Source organism: Schistosoma mansoni, chromosome 1 (assembly GCF_000237925.1).
Source record: "Schistosoma mansoni strain Puerto Rico chromosome 1, complete genome".
Lineage (NCBI taxonomy): Eukaryota > Metazoa > Platyhelminthes > Trematoda > Strigeidida > Schistosomatidae > Schistosoma > Schistosoma mansoni.
The window spans coordinates 40499090-40514482 of NC_031495.1; the positions used below are offsets into that span (position 1 = coordinate 40499090).

The following is a 15393-nucleotide window of genomic DNA, read 5'->3' on the forward strand; positions in this document are numbered from 1 at the left end:
TTCAATTGACTCACGCTTTCAACTATGAAAATACTAAATCTCCACAAAACCCCTTCTGAAAGATTTTTGTTTAGGCAGTTTATTATAATATTTCAATAATCATAAAAAAATTGTTTAATAGATCAGAATGTTAATTAAACTTAATAATAAATACACCAGGCCTTTGATCAATACTGAATGTGTAGAAGTAATATTTGAAATGCTGAAAAACAAATAATCCTGTATCTATTTTAAACAAAATCCCCTAATGATAAAAGTGAATCCAAGATTTTATTAGCTACTGAGATTTGTAATTGGGGCCAGAAACATAAAAGTGACCGGTTTAAAACTACATAAGATCTCGATTTTACAGAAATTTCAACTTTCTAGTCAGATTTTATTCTGAGAACCGATGTTTTTTGACTCCTGGTTTTATTTTATCTATTTCCTGTCAGAATCGATTCCAAGTTAGCTCTAAGTTGTCATATATCATTCAAGTTAATGAGCTCCTGTCAGAAGTACTGTTTCTACTAGATTGATTATTTTTAATTTCCAAGTAGTTTTGTCTATTCAGTTACTGTTGAAATAATTAATATGTACTTTATAAAACTGATGAGTTGACTATACTTTGCAAACGGAAAAAAATCTACCTGAATGACTTTTGTTCCATCCAAGTTGATCAAGTGATCAGTTTCCGCCAAATCTGGTGGTGTCTACAAAACTTTTTCGAGTTACCCAAGGTTTTTATGGGATTCGGTTTTAGGCAATAAAGCTCCCTTTTCGTTCAAAGAGCTGGTTTGGAAGCTTGCATATCAATGGAAGAATCGCAAGATCTAACACTTTAACATTTTTTAGTACCACAGTATCTTTGATTTTTAATAACTTAAAACGTACAGCACAATTTGAAAGGCAAAAATAATCATACATTTTGATGGTATGGTATCTTTCAGATATTTGCGACAGATTCTTTACGGTATCACAGATACACTGAAGTAATCACTCATTCAGTTGGACCTTCATTTGCAATTTTTCGTTCCTATTCTCAATTATTTTATTTATAAAGTCCTTAAGATTATCATTTATTATCAATGTAGATACAACCGAATCCAACTAGGTCTTTTTATGTTTGAATTCTGTGATGAGATGTTGAAATCTGTTTATCACGGTCTTAGCAATTGTCACCTATGCTGATAGGGATTTGGTGACCTGTCTATTGAGTATTTTTCAGAATCCGGGTTTTCGGGATATATCAGTTCTGGAATAATTATTGCATCCTCTTTCAAATGAACAGTCAAGAAATCCTAGTTTGTGGTCACCAGATTCCATATCTAGTGAACTTGATTCCATCTAACATATTGTTAAAATCATCAAAAAGTTTATCTAATCCATCTCGTTTTGCAATAACAAAGGTATTGTCAAAGTACATTAACCAGATTTTAGGTGAAAAGAACATTGCGAGATTACATTTGTTTTCGACGAGTTCATGACCAAATTAGTACCAAATAGGAAAACAGATGATTTTATAGCTACACCTTCTGTGTCTCTATAATCCCAAGGTTTTATAATCTCAGAGTGCAACTTTAAGTCAGTGTCAGGTTCTAATAAATAATGCCCAATTCCTTCTGAAAAAGGAGATTGGTAAATAAGTATGAATATCAACTGATAAGAATAAATTAATGGATCAAAATTTATGTTAAAAGCACACCACTAATACTCAGTATTGACCTTGAACTGGTTATTCTCTGTTTAACCATAAGTCATGAAATTGAACTTTTTTTTACAAATATGACTAGTTTCCTAACTGGGTAATTTTGTTGTGTTTCTATTACTGTTCGGTATGTGTATTTATTGTTCCCTGTTTCTAACTGACTGTACTACTTTAGGTCTTTGTATCAATTGTATTATCACCACCTTTAATTTGGTTTCCAGTAAAGAGTTTGGTAACAACGACCTGATAATATCAAGAAACACTTTGCAGTTCCCAAACATTGAAGCTTTTCCTTGACTGCTTCATCATAAATAACTATCTCAGATTTAGGTGAAACAGAAAACTAGTGGTTTTTTCACCGACATCAGCCTATTTTGAAGGGCATTTTAATACCAATCAACTTCGTCAAACGACTTCTTTAAATAACAAACAAACTTATCTGCCAAATGATCCAGATACAAAATAGTAGTTGTAACAAGAACATAAATGGAGAGTGACAGTATTTTTAAGTAAAACAATGGTAATTTTAGAAATTAGTAAGCGCTAAAATAGATTACTAATAATACGACTTACATCTATAATAGAACATAGAAGATTAATTTCCGGCAATCTGAAAAAATCCATCAACTGAATCATAATCGTGTCCTAAAATGTACAACAAAAACCCAAGTGGTAGTTACACATTTAGTTAGTGACCAGGAGTTCTTGGAAAATAAATTATAGGACATGTAGTTTGTGGTTTTCGTAAGTGGGTCCAGTACGGCCACAAGTTTTATGGTCTCCATCATTAAATCTATATCTAACAGATGCGAGAGAGCTCTTTTGACGCGACCCATAGAACTTATTATCCATGGTCAAGAAGAATAAAATCTATGTAGAGAATACCAAAATGGTTTATCACAAAATTGAGTACAATGTACTGCAATGATAAATAACATACCTTAAAGGGGATATTTTTTTATTTCTGAAGGCAGTGACAAGAAGTACATAAAGTAATTAAAACCCAAGGAGAAACTAGAGAATAAAACAATAAACTAAATAGTTTTGGGCCATGCAACTGATTGTTTCGAAATAAAAGATAAGCGTCGATTTAAGTTCTGAATTTTATTGTCCCTCACTATCAAAAGTAAATCAAGTAGGGACTTTTATTCAAGGTCAGTAAGTCATAACCAAAGTACGAAAGATTAGATGAATGAGAACACCAGTTGGTTTGAGAACCATTACTTGCGGAGCGAGGATCGTCTACTTCTGATAAGGAGCCTGATGAAATGGATGAAAATGGGCTATACGAATAACAGCTTGATGAAGATAAACTTCGATAATTGCGCTACCGAATAGACCTTCTTTTGCTGTCTCGAAGAAGAGTTTTTCTTCGACTCCGCTGACTACAAATGGAAACGCTTGGAAGATTTTCTTTCGAGACAATAGACCCTTCCATGGTTTTTAGAGCCAGCGTTTCTTCCACTGACATATCTTTGTCGTTGGTTTGACCTTCATCCAGCACATCTTGATGATAAAGCATCTCAACGGTCCGCTCAAGTTCCGAGAGGTAAAGCCAATTTAACTTTATTTGATTTTTCGCCTGAGTAGCAAAAATGACTCCGTTAACGTCCAACCGAAAATAGTTCTTATCAAATGAGGCTCACCTAATTTTCTTGTCTTTTGTTCTAAAATTCCATGAGCTTCTAGTACATCACATTTTATCAGCAATCCAACACGTTTGGTCCTGCATTTATTCAGCTCTACATCTTTCAAATGACATCAAGATTGTAGTTGTTTGACATTATGTTCTACACGTCTTACACTAGGCAAAACCTGCACTGCGTAGGCTAGTAATGGCTTGCACTACAGGTGGTACAGACTAGACTCTTATTCCGTTGCTTATTGTTAACGGGAGAATACTGTAAAGCAAGAATACTCCCCTTTGTGTTGAATAATGTTTGAAGTGAAGTTCCTTTAACTCATTTGTCCGATATTAAGATTACTGTTAGTTCGCCATATCTTGTGCTTGCTATATCTGCTCGTTCTTCCACGAACTTGGCTAAATCTCCAAATTTAGGCTCTCTGCCTTGTCTCATATACTCTACGTCCATCTCTGCCCACTTAAATCTAAGATTCAAAGGTAGACGTGAAACTGAAGTTTCTAGAGTTCTGCTGGCAATCAGATCTGATTTACAATCTAGTTGTTTTAAAGTGATTTCACATGATTGCATTTTCTGTCCTAGATCGGACAGAGCCATCAAATCATCACTTTTAATTGGTGGTCAGTCTACTATTTCGTCTATGAAGGACCTATTAACCATATAATTCTGTCTAAACCATTTTCTTACAATATTTCTAGTTAACGTGAATCATTTAGACCCGAACATTATAAAACAACGTTCGATGGCCTTTTTAGCTCGTACAAAACTGAATTACATTGCTAAGCTGCTTAGAATCGTCGTTTGTTCAAAAACTTTCAGGGATTCTCTCAAAAAGGCCCAGTACTTCTCCAGCGTGATCAGCTTTTCAAGTTCTATCCATAGCTTGGCTAATTCTAGTTCTAATTGCTTTAGATGAATGTTTGTATGGTGCTCTGTATTGAAATCTTCTTCCCATGCTGCACAGACAAACTATATATATATATGATCACCATATTCTTCTGACTAAAATAGACCTTGAGTGCGTTATTCAAGTGGATCTGACACTCAGAACAAATCTCAATTAACACAAATTGTAATATCTTATCAGTATGATGAGATAAAATTGTCAGGGTGAACACCAAAGCATTGGTAGCAGTACCAATTTCAGTAAAAAAAGAAATAATTCGGGGAATAAAAGGCATAAAATAATTTCTAAACTTAAGAACTAAGGGAAGACAAAACGTAAATGTACCTGTGTCACTATAACCAATTCTAAGTCATTTCACCCGACGTTTACAATCACTGGTTACGATAAACCTGTGTACATCAAATGGATAGTTTACGTCTACTAACATGGTTTAGGTCAATAGATAACCTCTTTATGGGCTGATGTTACGTTTTAGTATGGTCACCTCTATCTTTCTTCGAGACCATTATTGTTAAAGCAATGTTTTGTCAGTCAGCTACAACGTAGGACCAGGCACACATATGCATCGGTCCAAGTTGCCATACCTCATTAGCACAACAAGATGAACACCGGATTCATAGAAATAGTTAATTTAGTGGTGGTAGTATATAAAAGATAGGTTGTATATAGGATATAGTATAGGAAGGAAGAACGTTATGAATCAATTTTAATCTTAAGGTTTAAGGGAAGATAAAGAATGTATACACCTACGCCATTGCGATCGATTCTGAGCCATGTCACACAGAGTCTCCAATGTTTTGGAAACACCTACAATCAAATAAATATAGAGAGTGAACTTACTGGTTAAGCCGTTCGAATTTCAGTGACCAAGTCTCAGGTTTGTATCTTGCTCAACCTACTTCGGTCTGAGCAACCGGCTAACACCGTTAGCTCTCACACACAGTCTGAGGCTCATACCTAAGTACCAAGTGGGTTAACTTAAATTCGAAATTTAGGTAAGTGATCAAATACTACTAACCTACAGATGATTTTTACTTCTGAATGCCACGTTTTACAGCTCCAAAGTGAAACACAGAAAACTGCTAGTTGAAAAAAGGACATCTCGCCCACAACATAGGTAACGCAAACTAGTAGAAATCAAACAATCTTTCTAAATCCATGTTGGGGTGATGAGATTTCAAAAATAATTGAAGTGACCAGTAAGTTCGACTTCTTTACTCCCTATCTTAAGATGTTAAGTGGCTGGCGGTAGTCGACAAGAAACCCTGGCAACTGTCTGCAAGGTATGGTTGTAACCTTGAGGGAAGCAGTGCTTCCCGGAGGGTTTAGTCTTGTGTCATTTATCCCTCCTGTGTGAGACGTTACCACTGAGTTATTTAGGCATCGACTGACCTCTTACAGGAATGGAATATTTACAATCAACTGATCCCTGAGTGATGACCAATATTATGTTTGTCAAGTCCTTCAATCCCAACTGAATATACTCCCTACTATTAGTCTACGCATTGACGCATACCAGTCTGAAAGCGAGATTTAGCCTTGAGAGGGGGAAGAAACGAACCTAAAATATAATTGTATTGTTGCTCGAAGTGATCAGAAAACTTTGGATTTCATTAGCTATTATTAAACAGAACTGTCATCTATATAGTCCAAGTCAACAGGTAGATTTCCTGATAAAATATTAATCTCTAAAAAGTTGGATGAAGAAAGTTTTGTCTCCAAAACAGTATCTACTAGGAAGTTAAAAAACATTTTCCAACAACATATGATAAAACTGCTAGATTTTAGTGATATAATTCATAGATAAACAAAAAACTTACATTAGGTGTAAATTTTTGTTTTAAAATATCACTAGATAAATGGCTTCCACGATAAACTCTTAATATCTCATCCAACGACAGTAGTTTAAATCCACGATAAACAGTATCCAGCTGAATATGATGAAATGCATCCACTTTCATTAATAAGCCCTAGACATTAAAATAATAACCGTAAGAATACAAAAGATCAATGAGTTGACTGTAAAGAAATCTTAAATATGGTTGCATGTGATGAGCTTGAAAAAGCACCCGCAAAAAGACCTACAAACTTTTAGACACTTGAAACTTTACCATACAGTTATTCTTTTTTGAAAGAGTTTGACCATCATAGAACCAGTGTAATCAAAGCTGGATTACAGGTGTGAACTCCACCCAGACAAAAGTGTTGATTCAATTTCAGAGCATTAAGGTATGTACATCGTTTGCAGGTTTATCACAGATCAACTTGATCCTAACTCGTATGAGCTCTGGCAGTCACTGTTACATTTTTCTCAATTAAAGTCATAATACTGTCTTTTAATTGTTTCTCATCCTTTATATAGACAGAAAACTGTCCAGTGACAACATGTGCATAAGACTGACATGTAAAATAATAATAGTAATAATAGTAATAGTTATAATGATAATAATAATGTGTTTGATCTACTTGTATTGACCATTAAACATTTTTTATCATCAATCGCTAACTAAGACAAATAATTTGTGTTGTCATTTTATAACATACCTTTCCTAAATTAAATAATTTGGGAAATTAATTTTATGAGTAATGAGGTAACATACTCGTTTTACATCAAAATGCAAACCACGTCTAGCGAATTCAGTATAATCATAGTTCAGAATTTCTTCAGGATACTGGTAGTTGTTTGAGATTGTGATTCGCAGGAAATTTGAATGAGTGCAAAATAGTTTAAAAAAAGAAGACCGATTACAAAATGAGGATTTATTTAGATCTAAGTTGGTAAAATTAAATAAAAAATTCTGAAGTTTTCAAAAATAATGTTGACTGACATAAAAGCAACATTATACTTTATTTACTAGTAATCAAAAATCAAATAGCTTACGCATAAAAGACATTAAACGGTTCAACCGTGTAACAACAAAGCGAATAGGTGAAGTATCTATGTATTAATTCTCCTTATTTGGTCTAGTAGTCTTGGACACTTCACCCCACTCGACTAATTCTCAAATCAAAACACGACTTGGACGGAGCATAAATTTATTCCAAACGAAACAGCGGTTCTCGTTAAACAACAAAATGTCAGTGTATATATAAACATTGCACTGTGATGTTCTTGTCTTCTCAGTTCATCCATTGGCGCTGATCGATTGAGAGTGAACCAATCAGCGCGCTTCAACGTTATCCTGTTTAACACATGCTTTGAGTAAGCCTTTGTTATGCCAACACGACAGTATATAATGAAGTATAATTATTACGTGACAGTTGAAACCACTATACAAGTTGTCGAACTAAACTCGGTTAGGCAAGAACAGAGAGCCTGTCACACAAATGACTGAGTATTTGGAACTTGAAATATCGAACAATAATTAATTACATATTGCATTTACTGGATTATACGTTCCATTGAGGGTTGGAAATGGACGGGACCGAAGAATATTTGAACAGAAAAGTAAGAACTCCATTTTTATTGCATTGTTATTGAATGACAAAAATATCAGAAAAATAACACTTTTATATCGCAAGTTTTATATAGACCGATTGAAGTAGGACGATTGACGACTACTTTGCGTAATATATATAGAATTATTGAGTAGAGAACTTGGACTGGTCTGATTTACAGAATAAGTAAATTGTCTTAACTGTTTTAGTTACATATTATTCAGCACTTCTAAACAAAATGAACTTATAATTCCTAAATCCTATACTAGATTTGGGCCCCAAGAAATTTAATGGTAATATATACAGAATGAAATAAAGTCCATTATTAGTCCGTAAGTGGGACATGGGAAGTATATTTATATATGGATACTTAGGAAATATCAGCAATATATGATAGGAATCGTAAGTCAAAAGGAATAGGACAATATGATCTGTAATTAATTGACCAATTACTCTTGCATTTCATAACAAATCATTTCTACTGTCTTCTTACTTTTCCTTACCTCATAATACAAGTTTTTTTCTCGCAGATCTCCTCTAATATATGTCCAAATAAAATCGGTAAATCTTGAAAACTAGAAAGACTGTCATGGATTCACAAATCAATGTACCATTTAGTTACTGTTAGAGCATTAACAAAGATAAAAACATTGAGGATTCTGAGTACGATTTGTAGACTGATTAGTTACAGAACGAAACGCATGTTTTGGATTCCACTGCTAGTCACTACGCGACTTTATGAAAATTCAAACTGAATAGTTTTAAATAAGCTCCTGAAGTACTACTACCAATATTGTGTGTAACCTAAGTAGTTAAGTAATGGTACAAAACACTTTGAAGAGGTACATTTTAAGTTAATTAACTCGGAAGTGTGTTTGCTAAATTTAGTCATCAACAAAGAGGTAAATAATAAGAAATTTTGATTTGGGTTGTTTTGTCAAAATGATGACTGCTCCCACTTTCTATAACTTTTGGTTGGAAAAGTCTTCGAAAGGGCATAATAGCACATAGATTCAGAAAAGTTGAGCATAAAGCGCATTATCCCCAATTCTTTTCATTGATGAAACGGCACCTACAGAGATATAGAATAATGAGAACAGTTAATTTCAGAAACTGTTTTCACTATATGGGACAAGGTAGCCCCCGAATGCCCTGGTACGATCGAGAGTGGGAAGAGTCCGCTCTCCCTCTCCAAATGCTCTCACATGGCCATGAGTATATAGCCTCTGACAGGAAAGTCCTACTCACTGCCTTCTCGTGGTGGTGGTGTTGTTTACGAAAGTGAGAGGACGAAAAGCGAATGTCCGGCACTTTAACCGGGTTGGTGGACACGGAAAGTCCATCTAGGGGAGTTGAGAAACCCTGATTCCAAACCAATGGTGCACATGGGCTCCAGTATCCTAGGGGAACAAATGGCGTATGAACCAACCGTCGGTCACCAGCTACCATGGGACTGCATCTCCTTACGATGCGCCACTGCCTTGTGGATCAGATCTTTAGGTCAAAGGCTCTGGGTATGGCCCCCTACGAAAACCACCTGCTTCGGTTTGGGCACCCACGCAGTATCATTGCCCTCACACAAATCAAATGAGATTTGTGTGGGACATATATATCTGGTTCCCCTTTGTACCAATATTTATGTGTTTAAATAAATAAATAAAAACTTTCTCTCTAATTTGATAGCTAAAATTACTAGTCCGACTATTTATTCACTTATGTGCTATGAGTGACCAGGATATATAGCAACTAAGCCAAGTTAAAAAAGTATCTTTTCACCTTTGCTGATATGAAAAAAACGAGCTTATGGGTTTTAGCAACACAGTACTTACAGGAGCTTCAAGTGAAATTGGTTTGTGAACAACATACGGTAAGAGGCAAAAGACTGATATCGCTGAACGTTAAGTAACATAATACAAGGTAGCATCTAAAAAGAAATAATAATTAAAAATTAGATTTTCTATTCCTTATGCATGCTCCTTTTATGCTTTAGAATCCGAAAACTTAGTTAAAGCTGGCAAAAAAAAACTAAAAATAGGAAATACATAAACATGTCTTACAAATTATTTTCAATAGTGTATTTCAAAGTTTACATAATGACTGATAGTTAACTGACCTTCATTTGTTCAACAAGCCAGTTACGAGATTCATTGAAAATAAATTCGTCCAAGTCAGATGTATAATGAGCCAATGTGTAATCATAATCAAACCCATACACTTGAATTTTGTTCAATTTTACTTCATTATTTACAAATACATCCCGAGGATTAACTTGATCCAATGTGGTTATGTGTTCTAGAATTGTTAAATGAAACGAGTCAAGTCTCGGAAGAGATGAAAAGAAGTATAGTATCAATAAAAATTCGATAAACGTTCATTTGATCTATTCACTCTTGGTCAAGGGGATCAGACGGATATGCAGAACAATATGTGGAGCCATTTCAATGACCCTGCAACTAATCACTATCTCCAAGCAACCGGAATAGGGGAATTGACACAAGTCCTCCAAATCTCGGTGAGGATGAAAGGACTAAAGTCAGTATAAAGATAGGGAAATCAGCATACCCTGGTGGATTAGCAACAAAAGTTTTTAAGTCTGAAGGTCTAGTTTTATAAACTAAGCTAACAGAGGATACTAGCTAGGGTTCGGGAGCTAGACGAAATATCACTTAACTGATTTCGATTGCTGATCGTTCCAGTTTATAGGAAAGAAAAAAATCCTCTTGTGATAAAAACAAAAGAATCAGCTCTAGCAACATAGTGTCTAAAATACTATTTAAATCAATAGTCTGACGCTTAACTAGGGCTTGTGAAGAACAAATCAAAAGAAAGCCAGGCTGGTTTCAGACTTGAAGATGGACGGACTGACCAAGTGCTCAGGTTTTAGAACATAGGTGTACTTATTGGCGCTCGACAATTGTATTTGACACTAAGACAGCAAGCGACTCCGTTGACCGAGAGGTTTTGTGGCAATATTTTAATTTGAAGGCTTGTCAAAAAAGTACATAAACCTTGTGAGGTCTCTCCATTCAGACACTATTAGTCGAGCCAAAACTTATAACGAATTGTTCACAAAATTGTTAGCCTTAAGTGGTGTTCGCCAATGTTTCTCACTGAACCAATTTTTATTTCATTTCACCATAGATATCCTCCTAGAACCAACACTGTCTTCACCTAACTATTTGAAATTGATCTCCTACCAGGTTTATTCATCGACTGAGAATATAAATGTGAGATAGTCTTATCTTGTGAAGAGGATGATAACTTGTAGTCGTCCGATCACCTTGAAGAACAATGCTAACATGGCCAGGATGGATTTCTCCACTTCTGAATCTGAAGTGTCGCTTTAGGACAGTTCCGCACCAGCTTCTGAACTAATAATAGGAAGTTCTGTGTTAATTTATGACTGAGATATGGTCTTTGAGAGTATAAAACACGAGTAGACTGAAGGGTTTTGATTACAGATGTCTCTGAAGTGTTGCTCGCGTTTTGTGGAAAGACTAAGTGAGCAATGTTGAAGTTAGATAAAGAGAATTAGGCAAAGTAGTGAAATTGGTTGGCGAGGTTAGGAATCTTCCTCTATTTCGGTGATTAAGACATGTGCTATCCAGTTACTGCTGATCTTGACAGGCAATATCTGTTAGTGTAGTAGTACGTCAGGAGATAGCTAAAAGAGGTCAGACCAATACATGACGTCAACCAACGAAGTAATTGTCTGTTGGTGGGATCTATATTGATAGATCCAAACTATATAGTTAAGTTCCACAAGATAATTGCTATCAGTGTCTGGAGAATATGAGTGACGTGACTCATAATTGTTCACAATGACACAGATGCATCCATTCTTTACCTTCCTATTGATCTGGAATTCCCCTAATTCATCACGTTTATCCTTCTACTCTGTATTTGCGAACCGTATTATCAATGCCTAATCGTTCTTGCTGTGATTTTTACCATATTACTTCGATCGCTTTCCCTGTTTACTTTGTTGATTACAATGTGATGGTTGATATTCGATATTATCCTTAAACTTCGTAATTTTTTCGTCCTGATAACCGTTACTAGATAACACCCCAACGGTGTATAAATCAGAAGGCGAATACGAAGTGTTGATTACGTTTGTTATTGAACCACGCACAGATATCCAAAATTACAGGCACGTTAAGCAAGCATGAAAGAGTGGTGCCGTAAAGCAAGCAAGTGAGCGGGCGAGTGATCGAGTCAATAAACGAGTGTGCGAGTCAACGAGTCAGTGAACAGGATTAAAATGTACATATATACATATGGAAATGAATGAATCATCGAATCAATTAAGCGATTAATAGTAAGGCTAGCAAAATGAATATATGCGTAGACAGTAAGAAATGCCCAAGCATACATAATAAAGGTACAATGGTATAGATAGGTTGTTATTGTACGGATGACTCTGTCCGTTAAATAAGTTAACAAAAAGGATTGACCACATTAGATACGAACAAGCTCAATCGTACGTGAGCTGCTATAACATCTCACCGTGCGATTATGGAATGGCAACTTGGGCTAAAGTGCGTTGATAATGACTGACTAAATGACTAAAGAGTTAATATACTAAGCGGTTTGATAACGACCTCATTAAACATAATCATAATACCAAAGAGCTTATTATTGTATGTACAGTCAGAATTTTGAGACAAATAATTACAAAAGCATAACAACTGACACAAAACACATGAGTCTAGTTTTTTTACAAGTCAGCCAGTGCTAACCAACCTGACAGCGTACTTCGTCCCAATTCGCCACATCACATCAGTACAGTGAGATAAAGCCAGAAAGATAAATACAAAAGTAACAGAAGCAGTATATAACAAGTAGATAAAAAAGAAATCAACACAATTCGAAAGATTAAGATAAATAATGGAAAGTATATAAATAACCAAAAAACCAGTAGATGCATGAAAATAATGATAAAATGTCCAAGATTTGGATGAAAATAATGAATGCAGGTACTTCTGAGACTGTAACAGATTCCCAGGCACAGTATTCAACAGTGTCAAACATTGATATCTACCAACCTGATAAACTTTAGGACATTTACATTACTTACTTACGCCTGTTACTCCCAATGGATCATAGGCTGCTGACCAGCATTTTCTAACCCACTCTGTCCTAGGCCATCCTTTCTAGTTCTATCCAGTTGTTGTTCATCCTTCCCATATCTGTTTTGACTTTTCGGTGTAATGTGTTCTTTGGTTTTCTCTTCTTCTTTGGCCTTGAGGATTCCAAGTGAGAGCTTGCCTTGTGACGCAGTTGGGTGCTTTCCTCAATATGTGTCCTAACCACTTCCAGGACATCTACATACTACACAGCAATGTTAATCGTTGGTGACTACACAAATGGTCGCTGCATCCTGATCTGATAACCCTTAGAATTTTCATAATTCACTCGTTTAGTCAACATAATTCTAGGGTAGGCGACAACCTGACAAACGATACACGATAGATTTTACATATTTCTCGAATAGCACATTCATTAAAGCAGTGGTAAGGAGCGAAATTATCACCAAGTAATGTTACCTTAGGATTGAAGCCCATAAATGGAAAAATTTGAAGCGAATCTTGAGTGTTCAGAATAATACATGATAGCATAAATTAAATTGGGTGATTATGAGGTTATGTAAATTATGAGCTACACAGACAAAGCATTCAGCATATCAAACATTCTTAAGGAAAGCTCTTCATTACCCATTGTAAAGTTGCGCAGAGTCAAGTAACATTCAGCAAGAAGACTTGAGTGAGAATGGACAACGGGGAAAATTTGTCGTCGGATATAAACTTCTTGAATGAAAATAAAGAGAACCCAGTAAAAACTTTCTTTTCGACGAATTTATTTACATTTGTATTTATAATTGTATGGTAAATATGTCTGTAGAGGGATAGGAAAGATTGAAACGTGTAATAATTTGATACTAAATATCAAATGAGATTTCGCAATAATCAGGGGTTTAGTAAAAAGCAGAAGGATAAAAATAATTTACGGGTCAGAATTATGGAAGATAATTGTACGTTTAACATATGGAGAAAAATGAAAAGCATAATAACAACTGAATAATAATCATTAAAATTGTTGAAGGATAATAATAACCGATTACAGTTCAAAATTACAAAACAATTAGAAAAAAACAAGACCGAAACATACTAGAGAAGGGAATTAGGGCCAAGGGAAGATGAGAGGTTGGACGTATTGCTTTTGAGCGCAGAGTTAGTACTTTGTGAATCACCCGCCCCTCAGAAGTGCATAAGTTTTTCATCAGTCCTCCCTTCAATCCAGTTCCTCTGACTATGTAGATTATTTTGAAGGGACACTCCTTTGGAGCGACATACTCAGAAATGACTAGGTGCTCTTGTGTTGAACTGGTGACTGAGTTGCATTCTCCCCATAAAAGCCACACTGAGTAGTATTCTGAGATACATTTGGAAAGTGATCGCTTTGCGGGGCCAATTAAACTTGCCCCACCACAGGAGCAAGTAAATTTGTATATGTACATCGATGTGGCCCAAAGCGGAAGTCCATCCTTAGCACATCCATGAATAGTAGGCCGGCTTGAGAAGACAATACGGAGTTCAGCTTAAGTACATGATTTCGTCGAAAATAAAATTTCCACTGAATTTTCTTTGTTCTTACAAACGTTTTGGTAATAAAATGTCCCAGCCGTTATCAACATTTCATTGAAATAATCAAGCTTTTTGGTGATGGCGAAGTCATAGAATTTAGGTTCCGTTGTCTCAAACTACTACTATCTCAAATCTTGTTCAGACGAAGTTAGAAGTTAAAACGCTACATAAATGACAAATCATCGCACCACGTTAGAGGACTAAATACCGTATATGACACAAACCAGAACAGTGTAAAATAAGCGATATAATGGAGAAATCTGCCAAGTAAATATGTCTTTCACATGTCCGCCTATTCAGGAAATAATTCAAGTAACTGGATTATTAATCAATGACAAACTATTTAATTAGTACGCTTAGGGAAGCGTACTTTGGTGTTAGTTAAAAGTGAACTGATATATTACCTTCGCATTTCTTGTTCAACAGAGCATAGCGCTGTTGCATACGAGCCATTTCAACACCATTTGTAGAGCTACATAAATTCCGGGAAATAAGGTATCTGCTACATTTGAGAACGATGAACCAATAGTAACCATTACTTCGACCGAATTTTCTGGGAACTGACATTAAAGAAAATGTTTCACTACAGAAGAATTCCAGATATGACAAGCTTACCACTTAAGCCCTGGTTGACCCACATGAACACGACACACCTAAAATTTAAGAGCTTTGTCAGGAAAATTATGTAATATAAAAGTTATTACTCAAAATATTATACTAATAATAGCTTTTCTACACGCTGAACTACAACCGTTTTGCTTTAAATGCCAATCGGCTTGATTTTGGCGATGTGAGGAGAGTTTGACTTTGATAGGCACTTCCATGAGATAAAAGAAGTTCACCTGATATGGGAATCAAAACTAAAATTGTGTTGCAATATAGGCCTTAGAATTCTAGATGTATTCGTCGCATAGCCAATTTCCTCACTTACTAAAAACTCAAATCACCACACCAACCAGCTTTCAAACAAAATATATTTAGCAAGACATTGTCAAACTCAATCTTGATAGACATATGCTGTTAGGAAATATAGTATCGCGTATAGTGAGTAATATCATCTTTTAGCGTTTC

At 35.4% G+C, this 15393-nt stretch overlaps 1 protein-coding gene across 1 annotated transcript in view; it reads right to left on the reverse strand.

Annotated features, from left to right (window-relative positions):
• Smp_008340 (putative 5'-nucleotidase domain-containing proteinical protein) overlaps positions 1–14775 on the reverse strand; it is a gene marked incomplete at its 5' end in the record, with an annotated part of 33241 nt that extends 18466 nt beyond the window's left edge. The window contains 4 exons of the mRNA XM_018794424.1: positions 2261–2323; positions 4105–4299; positions 9789–9967; positions 14727–14775. Of these exons, the coding sequence (XP_018648838.1) occupies positions 2261–2323; positions 4105–4299; positions 9789–9967; positions 14727–14775 (486 nt within the window). The remainder of the gene's footprint in view (positions 1–2260; positions 2324–4104; positions 4300–9788; positions 9968–14726) is intronic.
• Positions 14776–15393: the final 618 nt, after the last annotated feature.